Here is a 24,333-nt window from a genome sequence, read left to right as displayed (position 1 = left end):
ATTGTCATCCCTGACAATGGGGATCGTGCACTCCTTTGCCCCTGTTGGACGTCCCCCGTCAACAGTAGGCTGACTTTTCTTTCAAGTGTATATGAAATGCAGATGGGCCTGTCCGACACCACAGGGTGGTTTCCTTGCAAGGGTTTAAAAGTTAAAAGCCGTGAATGGGCTTTTAGGAGGTCAGGAGGACTGCATACGGTGCTCACCTCCCTGGATGTTCATTAGGAGCAGAGGGACACAGCGTGATTGCTGTGCTCAGGATGCAGCCCTTCTGATGGCTCTGTGCTGAACACACATTTTTAGAGACTTCGTTCTCCTTCCAGACAGCTGTCCTTCATGTACCTGAAGCCATTCAGCACCACGTCTGGGCAGAGCTCTGGTATTGCCTTGCTGGAGAGCTGGGCAGGATGTGGGTCACTGCTGCTGGCTGTGGCCATAGGCACTCCTGAAGCAGAGCCTTTTCCAGCCTCCTGCACAACACGGTAGCTTTCTAGGGTCAGGCTCACACTAGGGATGGAGGGGGCACGAGCTACCTTTAGTGTCTTTGACCTGAACCTTTGGTAGCAGAAGAGGAGAGACAACACCAATGTATCTATGAGCAGCTCTAACATTTCAACTACAGACAGCACCGAGGATCCAAACCACAGACTCCATTGGCTTCCCATGCTGGACAGAAGCAGATTATCCTGTGGAACAAATCAAAGCACTACGTTTACCAAGCACAGAATCATTGCACACTACCAGCAGGTCAGTTATCTGTTCGTCATCTGGGAACTAATTGTGTGTGTCTGTGTAAACTATGGCGTTTAGAAGCCAATCCCTAAGGAAGAATAATTCCAGCCCACACTGGTGGACAGCCCTCCCTCTGACCACACACAGCACTCTGTAATTAATGAGAGCTCATCTACAGCAACCTTACCGAGAGCAAAGGAGACTCATTCAGAGACTGGTAGTTCAGCTGCTTGTAGTAGATGGTCACCTTGGCAATGTCCTTCCTGCATTGGAGAAAAGGAGCAGTCAGGAAGGTGCCCACATGTCCTACACCTGAAGGAAGGCTCCGCTGGCCTTCTTCTCTCAATTTCACACTCTGATTGCTCAGCAGCAGGGCCCCCCATTCACTCAAGTTTTCCTCCTGAGTGCATTTAATACAAGCTTGGAAAATTAAGTCAGAAAAGGGCTGCAGAAGTGACTGTCTTACAGCGTGCTGAGGAAAGATGGGGTGTTTTTTGTGTGACCGTGTATATTTTCTCTTGCCCTCCATTTCTAGTGCAACATTTACAAGTTCTACAAAGACAAAGTCAATCCATAGTTCAAGAGCTGTATTTTTTCTTGGTAACTAACCTGTTGCTCGTAGAATTATATCCATTCTGATGCCTGAGAGCTTGGCGAATCCAATCCTGCAGCACATACATGCATGTTACTGACAACCCTGACTTTGGGTTTCATTACGTTTAATATTTTATAAAGGTCATCTCTTGACTCACAGAGCTTCCATTGCAGGACCTCAGACACAGTGACATGTGAGTTACTGCACCACAGCACCCGCTGGAAGCAGAAAGTTATTAATGCCATTTTGTAGGTGGGAGCTCAGGCAGTGGCTTGCATTGTTTTGGGTCACAAGGAGGTTTGGATAAGAGCTGGAACAGAATGTGCCTCTCCAGAACCTCAGTCTGGCATCTCAGCTATGGAGTCCTTCCCCTGTGCTCAGGTTTGGGACCAATTTGCTTTATTTGCCTGTTTCATTGCTGTTGCCTTAGTCTTTGTTTTTATTTTCAATGTTCCCATAGCTACATGGATACAATTCCACCTCTAAACCCCACAGTTGGCTGCCTGGACTACCTGAGACTTCTCCGATGGCCATTTGGCTGTCCCAGCAGACACCTTGTACAGCGACTCCCTGTTAGGACAAAAATGGAGACTGCAATCACTGTGACTCTGGGCACAGTGTTCAGAAACAAGACACATCCCTGCTCACTGCAGGGGAGTTGGACTGGATGACCTTTAAGGGTTCTTTCCAACTCGAGCCACTCCATGATTCTATGATACTTTGCTTTCAAAGCCTCTCCTTCCATTTTGAAAGCTGGCATTGATCGTGCCCTACTTCCATGACCTACCTGCAAGGCTTGGGGCACTGATCAAAGCAATTCAGGTGGTGATTCCTGAGCCTGCTGTACAGCTGGTAAAAGCAGTGCCCTGGTGGAAGAGAAACGCACTCAGGGAATGGAAAGTGAGCAAATGGAACACTCCCCAAACCTCTGCCCAATCTTCATCAGCCCAGACACACAGCATCCCCTCAGACAGATCCTGCCTTAAGAACATGGTGATGCTTGATAGCATCACAATTTCTCATGCTCCAACTTGATATCAGTGCAAACACGCAGACAGACAGACATCTGCCAGTCTGGATGGATTCAGTGGTGTGAGCAAACAGGCTGAAGCACAAAGCAGAAGGGCAGCAATCAAAGGAGGCACATATATAGCCAGTGTCTGTTCTGGGAAGGTGCTCCCTGCTGAGGGGGACAGGACAGCATGTTTTCCCTTACCCCACGCAGGCTGCTTGTTGTAGTTGCAGTACTCAGCCCCAGGAGGCAGTGGGTAGTAGTAATACCCACAGCCACATTTTTGAACCATTATGTGCTGAAAGCAGGAATGCAGACAAGCCTGGAAAAAATAAGGCACAAAAGAACAGATAAACCATCAATTCTCCACTGCTCAGATCTTTAGTAAAAGCTCTCTGGAGAGTAAAGTATGAATTGTTTGCTGAATACATGGGGACCTTGGCCAGCCACAATGACAATACCTGCAGGGTGTAGGAGTTGTAGAGGAGTTTAACTTTCACATCACTGCCGTCTGTTGTGCATTTCCCATAATTGCCACCCAGGCGATTCACCTTGTCCTGTGGACACAGAAGAGAGGCCTGAGTGATTAGCAGCTTTAATTGATGGCCCTAGCCATTGTCATCTAAACTTGTCTGGATGGAGCACCACGTAAAGGACATCAGAAGGAAGAGACAGCTCTCAAGCCAGCAGCCAACCTGCTGGATGCCAATGGTGGTGGCAATGCCTGGTCGGATGTCAAAGCCTTCATGCTCGAGGAATGGTGTCTGGTTGTGGTTGTGTATCATCACTTTCACACCTGCTACTGTAGACAGGAGTGGGATGTGATCCTTCTGCTCTGCTCTCAGGATAAGGGAAAGTCCTGCAAGACAAAGAAGAGGGAAGCTTAACGCAACTTTTTGGGGTCAAAATAGGAATGTCATCGTGTCTTGAATTCTCAGCACGGATGGAAGTGCTCTCCTAGCTCACAGAAGAGGCACTGGTGTTCCTTAGACACCTGGGGGATGGTCAGGTAACTATTGCACGTCTTCTTCCCACCCTTTGCCAAATAACATACCATAAGGAATTCCTGGTTTTGTTGCTGTCCAGAAGGAGTCTGTTCCTTCGCTGTTAAAAGTATAGCAGCTTCCAAAGACTGGGTGGTGAAAGTGAACATAGTCACTGAAACAAAGAGAGATTCCAGTCAGCTTTGCACTATGTCAAATGGAGGCTCAGTTTCAGACTCCCAAGCCCTTGAGTTTTGCTGAGATCTTCATCAGTATCTGAGGCAGCAGAGTACCTGGGCCTGCAGGGCTCCCCATCGTACTGACAGGAGTAGACCATGTCTTCTATCTTCTCCTCGTGATCAGAAATGTTGACTATAACTGGCTGCTGGGACATGATGTTCATGTAGTGAAACCTGTACCACTCAAGGATTGCATCCATCCCAGATGAATAGGTCTTGTAGAAGCAATTCCCACCTGTGGCATTGCACTGAGAGAGAAGAAGAGAGGAAGGCATTCAGCACAGCCATGATCCTATGATGCTATGATTCTTTCCTTGCTCAGGTGGGGCCCTAGCTCCATGGAGACAGGTTAGCATCCCCAAAAGGACCCACACTTACCAGTCTGAAGCCCACAAGAGACTGTCTCTTTCCTGTCCTATTATTGAACTCAGTTGTTCTCAGTAGAGAGAAGTTTGGGCTCAGTTTGAAGCCGGATCTGTTGTGATTGCCTGCGCTTGGCAAGTCTCTCATGTGGATGCTCTTCTCGTTGACGTGGAACAAGCTGGCAGACGTGTTGATGCCATACAGAACACTCACAGATTTCTCTGCCATGCGATCCAACTGAACCAAGTGCTCGCTAACCAGATCAAATCTGTAAGGGCAAGAGATATCGGCTCATCGTGAATATCCACGTGTCTCTTAGGCAAACCAGCTGCACAAACAGGCCTTCCTGACAGCCAATTATATAATTATTTTGAGGAAATTACATAATTCCCTCACCACGTAATTTAAAACCCCTTGATAAGTCACCACAACTGTGTGAGCTGTGTTTGGCGAGCACAGTCACACAGGCTTCAATGGAAGTTTTATTGCTTCCTTCAAGCCATTTGTCTGAACAAACGAGCAGGCAGAATCTTAGCATGCATCACTCCAGTGTGCTGTGATTGAGCTGTGGACAAATGCATGCAGTGGCTGTGTGTTTTGGGGATAGGCTGTTTTTATCAGAGCACAAAATCAGGGAGCACTCAAAGCAGGCAGCAAGGCAGAGTTCTGATCCTGAACCAGTGCATGAGATAAACTGTTGCACAATTACAAACAAGATCTGGTCTGAAAACCAGTTTGTAGATAGAACGGTAGAATCGAATCCCAGAATGGCTTAAGTTAGAGGGGGATCATTGAGCTTCAGCCCCCTGCCATGGGCAGGGCTGCCAACCAGCAGATCAGGCTGCCCAAGGCCCCATCCAACCTGGCTTCGAACAACAGTCCTTCTCCATCTCATGAGCTCTTCCTACTGCCCACCCAAATCATCAACCTTCAACCTTCTCCAGATTCAGTCTGCTGCAACCATCTCTGGGCCCTTGTAGCAAAGGACAGGGCTGCAGCCGAGGGGAAGCTCGGGTTACCTGTATGGATCCAGATTGCAGATGGTAATTGCTGGAAACATCTTGGCCTCCGAATGCATCGACATGGTGAGGACAACGGGGTAGGCCCAGTATTGGCTGAACATGAGTGCAAATTGCCAGTACAGCATGCCAAAACTGGCAAGAAAGAGCAGCGTCCAGAAAGCTGTCTTCATCTTATTGCTGCTGGAGCACACGAGGCGGATGGTGCCGTGGATGGTGGTGTTCTTACAGAAGAACTCAAACATGTCCTTGAAGGAATCATAGAACTCTATCAAGCCTTCTTTTCTCTCTTCCTCCTCTCTTGCAGCTTCCTGCTCCATCCTTTAAGTCTGCTTCTGTTCAACAAAAAGGGAAGAAAAAAAAAACCCAAAAACCCGGAGTTTGGACAGCAGAGAGCAGAAAAGAAACCGAATGTTCTGCGTGCCACTGCCTGAGTGACTTCAGGTGTTTGTATCACTCACCCTATGACATCTCTGTTAGTGTGGATATGCAAAGTCAATGTGACTAAGCCCCACGCTGCTGAGAAGTCTGCAGCCCAAGGGGTGTGCAGCTTCCTTCTTTCTAAGAACACCCAAGGACCAACACTTAGTTCTGAAGTGTTGTACCACCGTCTATCGATACTGTTCATTAACTAGTTCATTAACGTGAGCAAATTACAGGAGGAACCCACTGGGCTGGGAAACCTGAAACAGCCTCTTAACCAGCAGCAGGGCTCCAATCTTGTGCCAGGGAATCAACGAGTGAGACCAACTTCGGTGTGTATGGAAGGGACAAACTGGGTTCTGAACTTTCTCATGGTCTCATGTTCTGCAGAATGGAAGATTCACATCTGCCATCTCTGAAATGCACCACGGGCATAGAAATACAGGCGGACATAATTAGGAATTTGGGAAAAGAAGTGGAGAATTCCACCACCTCAGCTGAAACCACAGAGGGGATGAACCAAACTGGGAGGTGGATTAAGCACGGCAGGCCCTATTTAAAACGAAATGCCCTCGGGTTGGTTCTGGAGACCACAGTTACATGAATCGCTGCTATTAGAAATTCTACCACGTATCTTTTACATAAATGGTTTCCTCCAAGCACCTACAAATCTTTTGATGGATGTTTGTTTTACTGAAGCGAAAAGGAAGAACCGAGATTGAGCATCGTCCAAGGGTGGCAAAACTGGAAGTCAAAATCCACCTCTCCTTCGTCATGGTAACTAAACAGGCTGCTCTGCTGCTCTAAATTACCCCTGAATTGTGCTGATGGAAACGTGAACATTATTTATGCTCGTGCTTTAGTCAGCATGGACTGATGGCATCTTCCTACGTTTCAGTATCAGCTGTCACGTTCAGTAAGTGGAAATATGCCATCAAGTCCTGCAATATCTGAGTTTCCAACATGACAGCTCTCTGTGAATCACCGTGACTATTACGCTATTAGGAGAAATTTGCTGAGTGCAACACCTCACTCCAACCTTAACTCCAAGTATAATACAGTAACAGTGTTTGAAGCCAAGAAATGAGTGCACACATAACTAAAGCATTGTTCAAGTGAACAACCAGGGAGAGTACCCCAGTTCAGCTGGCCCATGAACTGTCCTCCAGTGCCTTCCCCCTCAGCTCGACCTCCCTGTGCTGAAACGTGGCTTTATCTCAAAGAATCAGAATGCTTCAAGAGTATCTGAAGTATATACTTGATAGATCTTAAGGAATTGCAAGCTGTTAAGACAGTTTTTTCATTGTACCTTTTCACATCATTCGTTAAGAACAATTCTTAAAGAGTGCATAGTGCTCCACAAAGCCGTATGTTGGATCAACTTTATGACAATTAACTACTTTATCTGACAAGGAAACCCAGCCTGGTGCTGGCTATTTTCCTCAAAGACCATAGCACATCCACGTTTCTGTTTTGAGGCATCATTTAACAGTAGCACAAAACTAACTCAAGGCCCCCTGCAGCTCCTATTTACTTCTATAATTAAACATGACAAATGCTTTTTTAATATTTTTTCTTAAAATAGTTAATTTGCAACAAGTACAGCAAGTCCAAATAGAGTGGAATATATATTAAATAGGAAGCATGACGTGAAAAAGACCTGACGTAGGAGATGAGCAGTTCCACTTTCTCTACAAGAAATATTGTGCTGAAATAGTTAAATAAATCATAGAATCATTGGACGACTTGGGTTGGAAGGCACCTCAAGAATCACCAAGTTCCAGCCTCCAGACCACACAGAGCCACAGTTTTCTGAGGCACTGGCTACAGATTCGCTTGGCCAGCCTGAAGGCTTCCAACTGAGTGCTTTGGTCAAAAGGATTATCCATGGCAAACTGGAAATGAGTCCCCAGATAACACATTTTTGGTTAGATTTTATGCTAAGCTGCATTCAACCCTCACCTTAAGCAATGTTACTCAACTCATACGTTGAATGAGTTCCTTAAATGCTGGAAATGAAAACTGCAAGACCTAAATGGGAAGAGGCAGTAGAGCAACGCAGGATAGCAGGGAGCTTTTCAGAACACGTACAGGCAATCCCTTCTCATCCATCTCCCTGGTCAGCCCGTCCCTAACTCACTTATCACAGACTTAGAGCAGTGAGCAGTGGCCCATCTCGTTGGTGATAGATGCTTGGAGAGAGGCTGCAGGTTATAGAACCATAGAATCATAGAACCATAGAATCATAGAATCATAGAATCATTGAACCATTGAATCATTGAATCATAGCATGGCTTGGGTTGGAAGGGATCTCAAAGACCATCAAATTCCAATCCCCAAACAGGTGTACGCTCATCTATCATCACAGCAACTTCACCCTCAACATGTTAAACACCTGAGCAAGGGCACAAACATCATGCAGGCAAATATTGAAGCATAGAGCTACAGATCAGTTGTACATAGATCCAGAAACACAGCAAAACAACAAAGACCAAATTGCAAACCACCCCTACTGTACCTTAGCAGAAACTTTGAGTGTTCAGAGCAGGCACTGAGCTCAGCCTTCAGCTCTGGACAGAAGAAAATCTTGATGCCACACTTTGGGGCTGCCTGTCCTTACTGGAGATAGGCTAGAGCTCTCCAGCCTATATGGATCAAATTGATGACATCAAAAGGGGCAGGTCTTGTTAAGAAACAAATCATGGAAATTATTCAAAGTATGATCCAAGGAATAATAGGAAGTGAATGAACTGGACAAACAAGTTAACATGAAGGTTACACTTGGGTTAAGATTGGTTTGACTGAGGGGAAGGGGTGTTCCTTTTTATTTTCAATGGCCTCAACAGGCTTTTAACTGTATTTCATAAATACCTAGTGAGTTAGCCATGGATCCTGGAAGTTTCTTCCTGCTCTGAGCTTCCCTATCACACAATTAGCTTTCTGCCTTCTCTCCATGGTTTCCATGACTTGCACGATCACTGGTAATTGAAGCCATTAAGGTTTCCACATGTGTGCTTCAGGAATTACATACTTTGTTGTAATCTGAAATTATCAACTACTTGGTCAGTGCAAGGTACACACAGCAGTGGATTTCTTCCTGCTTCTCCAAAACTATTGCTCATCTGCAGTGGATTTTCCCATAGCCATTAACAATTTGGCTCATCAGACTGTGGGGCTTGAATGGGTTCAATCTGAGCTATCAATCATGATTTAAACCAGGGCATCCTGCATTTGTTACACTGCTCGAGAAGCTTCTTACAACATGATAGATTTTTTCCAACCTGGATGATTCCATGATTCTATGAAATTTTAAATTAAAAAATAAAATCCATTTGGCTCCTGAATCAACAGCTACAGCAGAGCCACTTGTCACTAATGGGCAAAGCAGTCAAATTCTCATTAGAAACCTCAGAACACTGAAAACCTGATTCTGTCGTGTTCATTTATTTGTCCCCCGCCCTTCTTTCTCTCTCCATTTGATATTGTGCAATAGCAAATGACAACAATAAAGCCTTGACAATGAAATTGTTGCACAATGAACACTCACACGGCAAATTCTGTTGCTTCATTATGACTGCGGGCCTCAGTGCAGAGATTGGCTCAGAAAGCATTGTTCTGATGTGTTGCCAGACAGCCAGGAGATTTTCCTGTGGGAAATGGAGAAGAACTGGATATGCAGACAGTGCTTTCCCCCAAGCAAGATGCCATCTCTGTTGGCCCTTGCTCATTTGTCATTTCATGTCCTGAGCTGGCAGGAGAAGGGAGGAAAACTCTTTGGCTTGCTACAGATTGGTGTTATAGATTCTGCAAATAACAGAATGACCTTTTGTGCTGCAGGAAAGGACTCTACACTGGCTTTCATTGCTGTGGTTGATAAGACGATTCTCTCCCACCTGATAGATTGCTGAAAACAGGAATGAAAGTGATTCAGCAGTCAGAACAAACCTTGGTATACCTTTGTATATGCATGTATCTCATATCAGCACCAGTTCAGTGTGACACAGAAGGTACAAAACCTCCTGCAGGCAGAGAGCAGAGACTGCAGCTATTGCACATGGCAGTTATTCCAGGAATTATTCCCCCTTAGGCACCCAAGGATACCCATGATAGAATGCAACACTGAACTGTATGCTGATCTGGGGGAACCCAAATTGAAGAAGGAAACCCAACCCCCTGCTCCCAGCAGTTCTCCTTGCAGCACATCACGCCATAATTTGCTGCCCACTAACTGCACCAACTGTCTTTCAGTTATTAACTTTCTTCCTTGTTGCATTTGTTTGATGTTATTGCACGCTCTCACACTTGTCCTATTACTTTCCATCCTTAGTCCTGACCATGCCTGTATCTTCCAGAGGTTCCTGTTCCTCCAGCAGCCTTCATACGTCTAATGTTAATCTTGACTCTTAGAAAATCAGGCTTTACTCACGTCACTTGGTCCTGGGTGGATGGAGCTGGTTCTCCTGGACTGCTCCAGGCACTCCCCAAGCCATCTTCCCACACTACCCCTCAATGCAGAGGATGCTGCATCCCAACCCAGCTTTCCCCACTCTGGCATTGGCGTGATTTGCCTCCTCCTGTTTGGTGGGAACTCCCTTACAGGGCTTTCTTTATGGCCACTGGACAAGCCAGTCTATTCCTCCTCCCACTCAAAGGCAGACAGACTCCTGTGGGTGAGTATAGAAATAGGCAACTCCCAGCATTTCTCCTTGCGTGCCATGGTTGGCTGTGCTGTATGGGCTCGAGCTGGCTCTGCCAGGCTCTGTCTTTTCTGTCTCTTGTCACTCAGACCCACTTTGCCTTCCTTCAAAGCAGGGTACAAAACTGCTTTCTGCTCTCCATGGTTGTACCCACGCGACACTGGGAGATGTGGCTAAGGGGATCTGTATCTAGAAACCACAACAAGCACTGCCTGCAGGAGCAGGGGAGCGCTGAGTTGGCTTCCTGTGCTGGTTTGCTGCTAGCCAAAGCAGCTCCGAGCACTGCGGGGCTGCCAAACCTGCTCACAGCTGCACTGAGCTCCCCAGTGTTTGGATTTATCCCCAGCTGGGCTGAAGCTGGAGCATCTCTACACAGCCCAGAACTCACAGCAACAAGCACGTGCACATTCTGCTAGTCACTGGCATTTAAATATTCCTTAATTACACCCCTGGTTATGAAGAGGCCCCAGGTAACCCCTGCTTTTCATTACGCCTCCACCAGAGGCGCTTACAGCCAAAATGCAACTGCAGCAGCAAAATCCTGCTGGCTCCAGGATGACCAAGCATTCATTTCCACTCACTCACCTTCCTGAACAAGACGTGTGTCGTGCTCCTGTCATCCCTTTGGGATAACACCTCCCCCTTTTTCTCTTCCTGTTCCCTGCTCTCCGTGCTTCTGCCGTCACAGGCCTTCAGAGGTGCTCCACTGGCTCAGACTCGGCCATTTCAAAGGCTGACAAAGTGGTGAAGTCCCCCTTCCAGTGGGCTTTTTGCCCTCCTCCAGCTCAGACGCAGGATCTGTAGGACTGCCAACACAGCCGGGACGGCCAGAGGTTGGAGAACATCAGCAAGAACCTCTTCTGTGGACACGTGCGATGCGGCCGTCTTGGCATCGCAGATCTCACATCTCCATCATGCTTGAATGCCAAATCTCCCCAAGCAGTTGGCCAAGCTCCTGGAGAAAGTGGCAGATGGTATCCCTGGCTCCTCTACTCTCTTCTCCCACAGCGGTTGCTGCTCCTTTTGGTACCCAGCAGAGAGATGGCAAGGCAGTGTGGGCCAGCAGTTCGCTGGGGTTATTCAGTCCACCACCTCCAGGCTTTCCTATGGGAGCCAGAAGGGATGTCAACAAGAGGAAGAGGCACTACAGTATGGCAGCTAGGAAGGAGGGGAATGAAGAAACCGGGAACAAACTGCGCAAGGGCAAAACAGTCATTAGCAAATCAGTAACTGAAACTAGCTATTACATAAATGGCTGTGGCAGCTGTCATACCTCTGTGGCTGGATGCTTTTCAGTTAAATTCAGCTGCAATGCTATATTTTTCATCCGCAGCCTCTGAAGGTTGCTTTTCTCCTCCTAATGAGCACATCTGTCTGTGCCTGAGAGTTATTGCAATGTCATGGAATCCTAGAGGTTGGAAAAGACCACTAAGATTATCTAATCCAACCATGCCATAGAGCTGGTGCCATCATGGTAAATGTACAGACAGCACAGCAGTGAAAACCTTTACACGTGTAGCAATAATTCTCTGAATTCAGGCTGATCCTTGGGAGACACTGTGGATGGAAACACTGCTCAGGGAAGTGAGGGAGTCTTGGGAGGTGCTCCTGAAAGGTGGAGAAGTGGCACTGAGGGACGTGGCCATTGGGCAGGGTGGGATGGGTTGGGGTTGGACCTGGGGATCTTAGTAGTATTTTCCAACCTTAACGATTCTGTGATAAAACCTGGCTTTAAAAAATAGATCATGTTCTACTCTTAAAATGGTGTCAAAATCAACACAAAACGCTAGACTAATGGTGAATATAGCACATGAGTTATTTTTTATTCTTCGGATGTGAATACTGGGAGGTCCATAACTACCTGCACACCCTGGGTCTGTTTGCTGTGATGTTTGGGGTGTGCTTATTCATAAAGAAAACGCTGCACTGAAATGGTAAGCTCTCAGATTTGCCTTTAATCATATGTTTTTCATTTTTTCCATGTCCAGGACAACTTTATCAGCCAATTAAAGAGTGGAAATGCTGCCACGTGGCTTCCAAAACCCGCATGTAACCATGAGTAATGTGGAACGAATAGTCTGCTGTAACTGCCCAAATATGCCTAGTCTGACCTGTGTGGTCAGCTCTAAGGGAAATCCTCCATAAAAAGTCCCTTAGCAGCCCCCGAAAGTTAGACCAGGAATGGTCTGTAACCGAAAGGAGATGGACTGGCACTGTATAAAACCCACCCAAAGGCAGAAATCTCCAAACTCTTCACATACAAAGATAAAATTCCATATGCTGGAGGCTTTCTGTTTGTGGCATGTTTTCCAAAACAAGAAACAAATACAACGTGAAAATTTCCTTTTTTGCTCCATCTGCAAGTCCACAAAGATGATGTTCCACCCACAGACAAGGGCAGAGTCTGCCACAGCTCTGCAAGGAAACACCAATCTGAAAGCCTTCAACTCTTGAACTTCTCTCTTCTCTTGCTGTACAATCCTGGGCAAATCTTTGTGCCTCTCTCTGTTGCTTCATCTCTGAAACAGGTGTAATGACACTTGGCAGCATTACTGGGAGGGTTAATTGGTGTTTGTATAAAGCTTTGGTGATGTAAGCTGCCATGTAAGCATGATGATGACTATTGCTTTGATACTGCTTGTTAATTGCAACAGGATGGGTAGTAGTCATGCTGTAGCATTTAAACATGTTTTTAAGACATATTCCTAGATCTCACCTGATACTTTAACATGGTCCACACTACTCCTGCATTAGACAAACAGAATTCTTCGTGCATTTAACAACCCTGCAGGTATTTTCCATGGGAACTCCACGCAATAGACCCCACATCTTTGGGCCTTTAGCTTCCAGCCTCATAGAACGAGCTCCTTGCAACACACACTGCTTAACATAACAGACTTTCTTACCACTTCATCAGCATAAGAGGATAAGATCCAGAGATTATTTTCACTTCTGGATCCATTTGTAGCACAGAGGTCTACAGATAAAGAACAGAAGTGAATGTACACCAGAAAGGCTTTCTCCTTTACTTAATGTTTTTTTTCCCTTCAAATTCCCTCTTCCTTCTGACAGAACACATTCATTCCCTCATCACACAAGGACACAGTGAGGCCAATGATGTAAGTAATGCATTTTTTATTACTTTATTTTGAGAGGTGTCTTAACATAAAACACCCCAATTCTCCTCTCCACCTCTGGCACTTCTCAGTGGAGTCTTCCAGAAGGTTTTGGCAGCAAACATGAGCAGCCTGAACATCGACTTTGACTTGATAGTCAAAGCAACAATTACCTGTGAAACTGCATTCAAGACATCTCTGCTTCCCATGCCCTGCTTTGCCCCTGCAGCTAGCTTTGTTCTTTGCTCAAGAATGCCATCTGCTATATATCTGTTACACATTAAATACAATATTGGAGTACAAATAGAGTAAGACTGTACTTTCTTGCTGTTGTGATGAACAAGGGCAGGCTCACTTTAATCTGTCACAGACTTCAGAATGCCCCCCCAGCACCCCTCAAGGGAAGATTCCCTGGGACACGTCATGAATATTCAGTGTAAACTGAGAGATGGGATGCCGTGCTGTTATTCTGGATGCTATTGGAAATCATGCTGCCTTCCTGTCTTATTTCTGATAATCTCCTACATATATTTATTTTTCAAGTTATTCGGAGTCTGTGCTGGCAGACATAAATCCTGAAGTCATCTAGGTGTTGCTTAGTGACCTCTATAGGGCAGAAAACATTTCATCACTGAAAGGCTCAGCTGTGCTGGGGGCAATACCTGTAGGTCATGCAGAGGAATATTGGCTGAAAGAAATGAGCAAATCAGACCATCCAGTGAGGCTCATTTTGTGTCTCACCGAAGGCAAACAAATTGCTGCTCTATTCAGCCTCAATCTGACTGCAGGACTAAATTGTCATTTTAAAGAGGGAAGAAAAAAGAAATGTTTAGACACAAAAACGTGCTTTGAACTTCCAAATGATCTCCGTGAAGAATGATTAACTGTAAGGATTACCTTTCTTTAATGGGATTTCAACAGCAACAAAACCACAGCCTTTATAATGGCTTCTGAAGGCATACATCCATCTGGCAAAGTAATAGCTTAATAACATTCTAATACCAGGCATGCTGCACTTTGGATATAAAAGGCAATCATACAAATGTCAAATGCGGAAGCAGTGAAAGGCTCTGAGTGAAAGTGATGAACAACAAAGAGAAACTGGTATGTCATAGCTCATCTCTTGGTGATGTCATTAGGCCACTCATGGCCACTGATAGCCGTGTGCCAATTATCCTTCGGGAAGCACAGGATGGAAAGGTGAATGGGAGCAGAATCCTGGTGATGGAGTTCGTTATCTAGTATCAGGGGAATAAACCAGGAAGAGGAGTGACCTTTACTCCTTCTGACTCAGAAACAGGCTGGAATTAATTTGTAAGTACTAATGGCTTCACGTCAATCATCACAAAGGAGGTCATCCTGTCCTTCACCAGGCAGGAGAGGAAATAAAAAGGAAGAAAAAAAAAAAAAAAGCTCTGGGTTCAGCAGGTTTATTGAGGATTCCACCTGTGGTGCTCAGGCTAAATTGCCTGTCCTTTTATTTGGGTCACCCGAGGCCAGCGATTGCCTGCTGCCCCTCCAATTTAGTCTGTAGAAAATGGAGTAAAACCCAACAGAAGTATGATGCCTGGAAATATTCACCTGACCTATAAATGAACAACATTGATCATTATCATAGCAGCAGTGATGATGGAAAACACGGATTATGATTCATGTTTGGCATGTGCTGCTGCAGAACCTTTAAGCCAGAGAGCTCGAAATGGGTGACGCTCACCAAATGATTAAGCACACATGCTTCAACTGAAGGCAGATAAATAATATTTGCCTTCCTCTGAGCAGAAAATCGGAGCTTCAAAGCAACAGAATGATTGCTTCGTGATCAACAACAAATCAGTGAGACTTGGGAAGCATCACAGCCCTTATGTGCAGCTTGAGATAATGATCCAGGTTGAAGTTGTTTAGGAACAAGTTATCAGTTCCCTATCAAAACAAAATGATGGGGAGCAGTTTCCTAGGAAATCAAAAGGGTCTGGCTTCTTCAAAATGGCATAATCTACTGGATAACAATGCACTGTACTTCTGTAACACTGTTAAGCAAACATGTGCTATGGTGACAAAACATCCAGCTGAGGGAGGTTACTCATTTTTAAGTGAGGAATTGCCTCTAGATGAAATGTATAGGACAACTTCATTCAGTAAATGCCAGTGTGTTTGTTAGAGCATTAAGACCCCTCAGATGGGGAAAGAAACACCTGTCAATGAAATGGAAGCACATTTAGATGGAAGGCAGCAAGGTGTTTTGATACAAATGGCATTCATTGGTCATAGGCAGGCCTGGAAGGGAGGCATCTCACACGCACTTGAAATTAGCAGGGAATTCAGGAAGGCAGAATATAATTACTCAAACGGAACCTGGCCAAGAAGTTTGTGTTAACATCCTGTACTCTTACACAAGGATCTGTGAAGGAACCTTGGTCAGGGATATCTCTAGGTCTGAATGCACACTCAGACGGTGAGGAATGGGATCAGTCAGTGTATCGTAACCAAAGCAACCCTGAGTGATTTAGTTCCTATCACAGCCCCCATGTGTACATGGGGAGCTGCAGCTGATGGAGTGTGAAACCACTTCAGATTGAAAATATTTTCCTGCCTTTAATAGGGTTCAGATTTTCAATTTTCTTTTGTGAAATCAAAAGAAGGAAAAATACTTGTAAAAGTTTTGCTTTTCCTTGAATGAAGACAGACACTTTTAAAAGGCAAGAATAAACACAGTTCAGCAACATTCACTGCCGCTCAAACAGCACGAAACCCAAACTCTGAAGCCCTCCAGTGTCCAGGTACAGATTTCACACAGTGTAAATGAGAAGCACAGTGCTTTTCCTTCCGGCTGCTGACAAACCACCCAGGGAACGAAGCACGACAGCGCTGCGCCGCTCCAGCAGCGGAAAGAACAAAAAGCTGCAATACGTCCGCAAGCTCCTGCTGCCCTCCATCGGACACACAGGGGAAGCGCCCGCTGCAGAGCGCACAGCGGAAGTCAGCTGACCCGGAAGTCAGCTGACCAGGAAGTACGCACGCCGGAAGTGGAGATGCTATTTCCGGAAGCAGACGGCAGCACTGCGCCGGCTCCGCCTCGCCGGGCCGCCATCTTGGTTGGAAGCAGCGGTCGCGCCGTAGCGGGAGGTGCTGGGGTCTCGGCCCTGCCCTGCCCTGCCCGGCTCAGTCCGGCCCGCTGTCAGTTCTCGGCGCTCCTTCTCTTTCTGCTTCCCTTGCTTGGCCGCTGGCTGCGGGCCGGTGGAGCGACCCGGCGGTGGAGGGGCTTGCTTTAGCAGGGAGAGGTGAGTGGGGCCTGCAGGTCGAGCTCGGGGAGCGGGGGCTTCCCATCTTCCGCCTCGAGGAACCCGGAGCCGGGCTGAGGGCAGGCCTGCGTGTCGCCGTTTGCTTTCTTGTCCGTTCTCCTGGGAGCTGCCGTGCCGTACTTGGGTTGCTGGGATCGAAAGGCCTTGGTTTAGTTCCTCGTCCGCCCTGCCTGTGTTGTATTGATGGGGAAATCGATGTCCTGGGGTAGCTTCTGTAAGCGTTCTTCGGTGTTTAAAATGCGAAGGATCTCTCGGATAAGGCTCCAAGGGGTGTAGGAACCCCAATAGGTGTACGTTAGTCTGGATGATTTCAGTCTATTTTTGCTAACTGTGGTGAAGGGCGCTGTTACAAAGCTCCCTTTTTTGTTCTAAATTAAAAGGCGTGATTTAATCTCGGCTTTAAATTCAAAGCTGACTTCTGTAGAATTTTTTTTGGTGGGTATTTAAAGAGATGTATTTAAAAAAGGGCTATTTCGTTCAGGAAACAATACTGTATATTAGAGTGATTTACAGTACTTTTAAGGAAAACCAGGTTAAGAGTGTTTATTTTGGGGAGGATTTTTTTGTAGTTGTTGTTAGTGGTATAAATATTCTCTAGAAATATACTTCACTGAGTGTATTGAATTGAATAGAAAGCTATAAGGCATTTTCTGGTGTCCAACCCTGCTATCACACGTGAAAATTATCTTAGATCTTTATAGAAAGCGTTTATAAAACCTTTCCAGTTTTTCCCCTGAATTTCTAGAGCCCTGAAAGAAACTGAGTTGCTAAGTAACTTGTTGTGCTTCTGTGAGGGAAAGAGAGCTAAGTAGCATTTGCTAATCGATGTCTGCTCTGTAGATGCATTGCAAAGGCTGATACATTCTTTGTCTTGAAAACAGCGTGGATTTTCCATTGTTCACACTGAATTGCCTCTTTTTGGATGAAGTTCTTCCTTTGGAAGGGAATAATCTGGCTCAGAAGATCTCATAAGCTTAACTGAACCCTAAGCAGGCAGCAGATTGAACTTAAAATTCCTCCTCCCCGAAGTCAGTAATACAATGACTGTATTATTTTTTCTTTGCTTGTGATAGAAAGAGTAAATGAATTTAAATCACAGGCAGATTTGCACCGTGGATATTGTAACTAATTTGGGAAATGAATTATTGAAAAGGACTGAGCCCTTTAAAACGTTATGGCTGTGATTTGTGCCCAGCCTAAACCCAGGAATGGCTGTTAACAGTTCAAATAGGTTCTGTAGTGCAGTTCATTTTCATGATAGCAATTCTGTGCACATACATCCACAGCAGTATTCTGGAAGGGGTGTTTTTTTCCCATTTGGGTGATGTACAGCTTCTCTTGGGAGTGTGTTGGTTAAAACTGCGTGTGATTCTTGCTGCTTAAAGGCGATGGTGACTGTTTTTAAAAAGATGCTGTGACTGGTAGATGTAGGAGCTGTATTCAAGAAAGCATCACAGCCCTACACCTGCTGAGATTGTATTTGTATATATTTTTTGAAAACCAGATGAGCAGCAGCAGTAATAAGAGAGCACCAACGACAGCAACACAGAGACTTAAACAAGACTACCTTCGAATTAAGAAAGATCCAGTGCCTTATATCTGTGCAGAACCCCTCCCATCTAATATCCTTGAATGGTAAGACTTAGAACGAGCTGTTTGTGCACTTGTGGAGAGAACAAGACTTTCCTGGTCATCAGGTCTGACTCCTTCACCCCCTATGAATTGTAGGGGAGCCTTGGTTTTGGGAGGTGGCATATGGAACTTCTTGAAGTGATGCTAGTCTTCTTTCTTTCTAGAGAAGTTGATGGCTCATGGTGTGAAGGCTCTCACACTGTTTGTGTTTTCTCCTTTGTCTTAGGCACTATGTTGTCCGGGGACCTGAAACAACTCCTTATGAAGGTAAAGGCACGAAGCAAAAGTGGGCATTGGTTGGCATGTCTCAGTAATTGCATGGCTGATTGAATGGGCAAAGCACAGCTGTGGTCAATAGCCCTGAGAACCTTGAGTGCAGTTGCAAAGCAGCCTGTGACTGGTATGGTAGCTTATGGAAAAGAGTGAGGGGTGCAACTGTCTGTTAATCTTTCTCTTTGTATGATAGTGAAACCACATTTGTTACATTTTCTATTAAGTAACTTAGGGAACTCGTTTTAGGACAGTCAAAATAACTTCATAAAACCTCTTTTTCCAAATATTTCATCCCTTAGGGTGTTGTTTTTTTTTTTAGGATGGTTTGCTTATGCCTTACTGCATGAGCATCTCTCACTGAACTGAGAGCTGTATTGTCTTCATGAAGTTCCTTGGAGAATCCAAGGACCAGAAAAAGCTGTGTTAATGTTGTGTGCTTCGTTGTTCAGGGTGTCTTCTGGAGCCTTTCACAAAATGCTTTTGAAGTTCAGGTTCTTCAGAGATCTCCATTTGCAGTTAATTGTGTTTGTGATACTCTGAAGCATCGGTGTTGTGTTAAATATGCTTTGGCTGATGTTCCTTGAATGTATGGCAGGCTAGAAAACAGAAAAGAGTGTTTGTAATAGAGATGTAATTGTCTCCAGAGTGAATGTGCTGCAGCTGGGGGTTGTTTCAGAGGCACAAAATGATGTGCTTCATCCCTCTAGTGTGAGGAAGAGAGGGAAACAAATACAGGGTTTTATTTAGCCCAATCTGAATACCTTTAGGTCTTCATCTTAATGCAAAATAAGTAATTCATCTCTTTGTGTAATGCAGGTGGCTATTATCATGGGAAACTAATATTCCCCAGAGAATTTCCTTTTAAACCTCCTAGTATTTATATGATTACACCTAATGGAAGGTTTAAGTGTAATACAAGGTAAGGATTTTCTTCTAACACTTAAAGCAATAAACACCGCTTTTGCAATATGTGAAGCACGCAGTGGTTTTAACCACAAAAATAAAATGCCTTTTTGTCTTATCTTTTTAGGTTATGTCTTTCAATCACTGATTTCCACCCTGATACATGGAATCCAGCTTGGTCAGTCTCAACCATCCTGACAGGCCTCCTTAGTTTCATGGTGGAAAAGGGTCCCACCCTGGGCAGCATAGAGACTTCAGAGTTTGCAGTAAGTTCCACCTTGTAGCTTTTGGGCTACTTTCAGTTTAGGGGTTGCTGAATGTGACCTCTAGGCTAAAACAACAGTGAGAGCTGATGTTTTGATATCTTATCTACTGCATGTGATGGCAGGGTGAATCCAAGCAGTTTTAGGCAGCGTGGGGACAGGGAGGATTTCTAAGTACAATTTGAAATGCTTTTTTGCTAAACTGCATGCTTAGGACTTTTGGTGCTTGTGGTGGCAGGGATGTCACTGCAGCTCACCAAGGCCATAAGAAGAAGAATCAGGAGCAGAGGTTGAGTTTAGAAATGCCTAATGATAATATTGATGGGTATGCAGTTGCAAGTGGTGTAAACTATCTAACTAGTTTCTCCCATTTGTGTGGAAAGGAACCAGGTGCAGTGTTTGAGCTGTATTTGTTTTGTTCCTGTGCTCATAATTCTTCTTTCCTTCACAGAAACGACAACTTGCTGCACAAAGCTTAGCATTCAATTTAAAAGATAAAGTCTTCTGTGAGCTCTTCCCTGAAGTGGTGGAGGTAGGGGCATTCAATTCATGGAGTAACTGGTTTTCTTTAGCTTTTCACCTTCTCTGTGTAGACCTATAAGCTAGTTGTTTAGGACTCTAAGGTCTATCTACTTTTATCAACCTTAGAGGCCTTCTAAAAGACTCTTTTGCAGTGTGAAAGAATTAAAAAGTTCAATTTCAGGATTCAAACGTTTTGCTGTTAAACAAAGATCCACTGTCAGGGGAATCAAAACACTTAGAAACATAGAATCATAGAATGGCCTGGGTTGAAAAGGAGCACAGTGCTCATCCAGTTCCAACCCCCTGCTGTGTGCAGGTCACCAACCAGCAGCCCAGGCTGCCCAGAGCCACATCCAGCCCGGCCTTGAATGCCTGCAGGGATGGGGCATCCACAGCCTCCTTGGGCAGCCTGTGCCAGTGCCTCACCACCCTCTGGGTGAGAAACTTCCTCCTAATATCCAACCTAAACCTCCCTGTCTCAATTTAAGACCACCCCCCCTTGTCCTATCACCATCCACCCTCGTAAGCAGCCGTTAGTATCTCCTATTGTTGTTACAGCCTTGACTGCTACACGTGCAGCAGGCATGGCTGTGATGCCAGCATTTTACAGTTGTGTGTACTCTGCTGGGTTGGAGGACTAAGCTTTGTGTATCTGGCCTTAAGAACTGAGGTTCTGAAATCTGTTCAAAACACACAAAAGCTTCACCGCTTTCAGTTTCAGCTTCCCTTTTTTTTTCTTCTTTTTTTTTCTTCTTCTCCCCCTCCAGGAGATTAAACAAAAACAGAAAGCACAAGAAGAGCTCAACAGCAGACCTCCATCCCTCCCTTTACCAGATGTTGTCCCTGATGGGGAAGCACACTACGGTCAGAATGGAATCCCCCTTCTTAACGGGCACGTTCCATTGGCACCTGCCAACCACCCTGGCCTCCAGCAGGCCAACCGTAACCACGGACTCTTGGGTGGAGCTCTGGCGAACTTGTTTGTTATAGTTGGTTTTGCAGCCTTTGCCTACACAGTCAAATATGTACTGAGAAGCATAGCGCAAGAATGAGGAGAATAAAATCCAAGACCAAATTAGATGTAGTTGCTGAGTGAGTGGGACTCTTTGGGCGTCTGACTTTTGACACTGGGATAAACGTTTTGTGTTACCAAATGACAGGTGAAATCTTGGTTGGCTCACGTTTTGAGTTTGGGAAGTGGGAGTATGTTCAGTTAGGCAGAAAACGAAACAAAGTTCTGCTCGCAGATCCTGTTGTCAAGTCAAAGCATTATTGATGAAACACCAACATTTCTAGTGCTTTGATTTTTATAGCACTTCTCCATCTGTTATTTGAGATTTGAAAACCTGAAGCAAATAAAGCTTTTTACTTCATTGAACAGTTTTTAAAGGTTCACACGTGGTGCATATCGTTTTAGTTTCATTAGGGAAGAGTCTGTACACAATTGGAGGTGAGTCAAGATGAGGACTTGGTTCATGTGAACGTGGATGCTACAGAAGATAGATGTCTTCATTTTTATGATAGAATGAACATCATTGCATATCTAGTCAGTAGTGATCAGATGAGTTGGGAGAATAACACCGTATGTGTCTGATGTGCTGTCTAAATTGTCACTGTGTAATTGGAGGTTTTATTTGGGCTGCAGGGGGTGCAGTTGTCAGCCAGTAGGAATGGTTAGCCTGAGAAAAGTGTCTGAATTGCTCTTTAGTGGGAATACAGCTGGGCAGTGTTGTTTTGGATTCGTTCATTTAGGGATTTCCATTTGGGGAAGTGTTACCTTTGAAAGCTGTAATACTTTGTTGTGATCACAAGGTGCCACTGTTGAAAATAAAAGCTCACAGACCAATGGAGAGTTGATTACCAATTGAGAACATCTCTGGAACTGCTGGGTTTTAGACACTGAAGTAAACCCAACCCTTGTGAAGTCAGTCTTGTCTGAGTAACAGGTGAGCTGCTTCAGTGTCAGCTGCATTAACCTGAAATGTCACAAGATGAAGGAAGTGAGCCCCTGGCATTAGCTCTGCTTGCTTACTTGAGAATGGGCCCAAAAATCCCAGAGCAATGCAAACAAACCCACAAAGCCCCAACTACTGATTTTATTTTATTTTTTTCCTAAGTTTTTAGAAGCTTTTGGCTTCTAGTTCCGAGTTTGTCTCTATTCCTCTTCTGCTGATAGCAATACTGTTTGTTGGTGAGATTGCAGGATTGTGAATAAAACAGTGAAGCCTCGAGTATAGTTTGAAAGCCTGAAGTGACTTTTTCAACTCATCCTGCTTTTTTTTCCTGCTTACTTTCCTCTAAATGCTTTTCCAGAGGTGAACATACTGTGCCTTTTAGAATTGGCAGTGATGTCTTGTCTTCTGGGGAGGGTGCACTTGCTGTCAATGGTACAAAAAAGGTGATAGCAGGGTAAGAAGCTCCACCTCCAGCTGCTTTGTCTGTTAGCTGTTGTGAAGAGCCCAATCAATATTACCTCATGTACTTAAGATCCTTTCTTTTTTTTTTTTAAACTGTTTTATTTTCCCTTTCAGATTCATTCTCTCTCTGCTTCTCCTCGGTATCTTGAACTGTAAGCAAAACTAAATGATAAACCCTTGAGCCATGCAGTTTAGAGCTTCAGTAAACGTGACCAATCCTCTGCAGTAGGTAGGAATTATCAAAGCTAGCAGGACAGCTCTACACTAAAGAAATCTTCAAGTAGATCTGAGATAAGGGAGGGAGGGGATGTGGAGAAGGCTGGGTTTTAAAATGTATTTATAGGTATTTTTTTTTTGATTCTGTGGTTTTACCAAATCTTATTTATAACTAATTTGCCTCTTGTATGTGCATAATCAGCTCTTGTGAAAGGAGAAACACCGATTTTATGTGCATCTGGAAACAGTTCTGTCAGTGTGGAGGTACTGTGAAGGAAGGAGGGGTGTCGAGTCTTCCTTGCAGTGATGGGGTTTTCCAGGTGGCTTGTCAGTGACTTTTATTTATATCTTCTTCCTCAAAGCAGATGGACCTTTAACTGAGGCTGTTCTGCCTCACGGATCTTCGTATCATTCAGATGTGTTTGTGTTCTCACAATGCCTTTTTGTTTTTAACCATTGACGTCGCCTGCAGACAAAAGCTTGTGAATGGTTGTCTGTGTTTATCTTATGGAAAATCTTTTGTCCACGTAACTGAAGACAAAGGCAAGGAGCCCTCGGGTATGGTTAGATGGCATCTCTTGTGAAATGTGCCTTGCCAAGGTGAAAGAATGAGTAAAACTGGGAGATGGCACATCACAAAATGTCTCTTAGGAGAAAGCAACAAGCAGTTGGCACTAAGCTATGCATGAGCATCTGCAGGTGGGTCCCTTGTTTTTAAGAAGTGCCACAACTGGAAGCAGAAAACAGCCTCTTGTTAAACCCTGGAGATGCTGCACCTTCTGTGAGGATTGGCTTCGTTTAAAACAAACACAACAAAAGAAACCCCAAAACCTTACTTTGCATTTGCAGTTTCTCTTCAGTACCCTGGATTCAGAGAGATTGGACAGTCGTTTTGGGTGCTATTTGTTGAAAGCTAGGAGCAATATCTGACTGAATCCTTGCACTTCTAGCTTTACAAAATGTCCATAGGTGTCCTTGCTCCTTGCCTTTGGTAACAGAAGACTTATTCCCTTTTGTGTAGTTTGTCATTTTGTTCTTTTTCTTTTTTTAAGGCATTTATAATAAGATGCAGTATCTGATCTTTTTGTTACCAAAGTCAGTAGGTGGAGTAAACCAGTCTTTGCCGTGCAAAAATGTTACCATGCCCTGAAGCAGTGCATTACTTGATGTAATAAAAGCTGTCCCTCAGTGTGTGATATTGGAACGAATGGTTGCCCCTTCACTTTCATGCTGCAATTTCATAGATTGCTGTAAGACGGTAAGGAAGTTTTGCAACTTGAATTGTGAGGCATCTCAACGATGGCCTTTAAAGATCTCGTGACTTTTAACGATCCTGGATTTATGTGTAGTCTTTTCTCCCCCCCCGAAATTTCAAGGTCACAGGAATTACCTCACTTCAAGCATGTACTGAGGAGTAGAAACGGCTGCATTGTAAAGTTGTTTGTTCATAATAAACATTCATGATAAAATTTAAATGTTCTCTGGGACTGTTTCTGACAAAGGGATCCCTGGGAAGGAATCTGGAAGCAAAAACAAGTTGGGATTCACTAGGAACCTTTTATCAGTGGAAAGCACTTTGCACAACAGCCTTATTTCACACCTTGAGCACTCTGAAAAGCCCAGAAGGGA

General features: G+C 44.8%; 2 protein-coding genes across 2 annotated transcripts; one reads left to right on the top strand and one right to left on the bottom strand.

Moving 5' to 3' along the window:
• Positions 1 to 299: 299 nt before the first annotated feature.
• Positions 300 to 5,263, bottom strand: SCNN1D (sodium channel epithelial 1 subunit delta). The gene is made up of 12 exons (XM_042831822.1): positions 4,944 to 5,263; positions 3,940 to 4,192; positions 3,616 to 3,809; positions 3,394 to 3,497; positions 3,035 to 3,198; positions 2,801 to 2,896; positions 2,544 to 2,661; positions 2,115 to 2,193; positions 1,840 to 1,897; positions 1,342 to 1,397; positions 920 to 995; positions 300 to 686 (listed from the first exon to the last, which is right to left on the bottom strand). The coding sequence occupies exons 1-12, from the start codon at positions 5,261 to 5,263 to the stop codon at positions 300 to 302; spliced, it is 1,905 nt and encodes a 634-aa protein (XP_042687756.1).
• An 11,043-nt stretch (positions 5,264 to 16,306) lies between these two features.
• On the top strand, positions 16,307 to 24,179 carry UBE2J2 (ubiquitin conjugating enzyme E2 J2). Its single transcript, XM_042831740.1, has 7 exons — positions 16,307 to 16,457; positions 17,983 to 18,113; positions 18,337 to 18,377; positions 19,200 to 19,302; positions 19,414 to 19,552; positions 20,001 to 20,081; positions 20,839 to 24,179. Exons 2-7 carry the CDS (start codon positions 17,983 to 17,985, stop codon positions 21,121 to 21,123), a joined length of 780 nt encoding a protein of 259 aa, XP_042687674.1. The 5' UTR covers positions 16,307 to 16,457; the 3' UTR covers positions 21,124 to 24,179.
• Positions 24,180 to 24,333: the final 154 nt, after the last annotated feature.

This window comes from Centrocercus urophasianus, unplaced genomic scaffold (genome assembly GCF_019232065.1).
Source record: "Centrocercus urophasianus isolate 14NV4802_14NV808 unplaced genomic scaffold, USGS_Curo_1.0 seq_36, whole genome shotgun sequence".
NCBI classification, from domain to species: Eukaryota; Metazoa; Chordata; class Aves; order Galliformes; family Phasianidae; genus Centrocercus; species Centrocercus urophasianus.
Note: the sequence above shows the minus strand (reverse complement) of the source record. Positions and strands in the feature narration are given on the sequence as shown.

Coding starts and splice junctions, on each gene's coding strand:
- UBE2J2 (XM_042831740.1), top strand. CDS start 17,983: ATGAGCAGCAGCAGTAATAAGAGAGCACCAACGACAGCAACACAGAGA. Junction 18,114..18,336: donor CCATCTAATATCCTTGAATG/GTAAGACTTAGA, acceptor CCTTTGTCTTAG/GCACTATGTTGTCCGGGGAC. Junction 18,378..19,199: donor TGAAACAACTCCTTATGAAG/GTAAAGGCACGA, acceptor TGTGTAATGCAG/GTGGCTATTATCATGGGAAA.
- SCNN1D (XM_042831822.1), bottom strand. CDS start 5,263: ATGGAGCAGGAAGCTGCAAGAGAGGAGGAAGAGAGAAAAGAAGGCTTG. Junction 2,662..2,800: donor ACAACTCCTACACCCTGCAG/GTATTGTCATTG, acceptor TATTTTTTCCAG/GCTTGTCTGCATTCCTGCTT. Junction 1,398..1,839: donor GGCCATCGGAGAAGTCTCAG/GTAGTCCAGGCA, acceptor TATGTGCTGCAG/GATTGGATTCGCCAAGCTCT.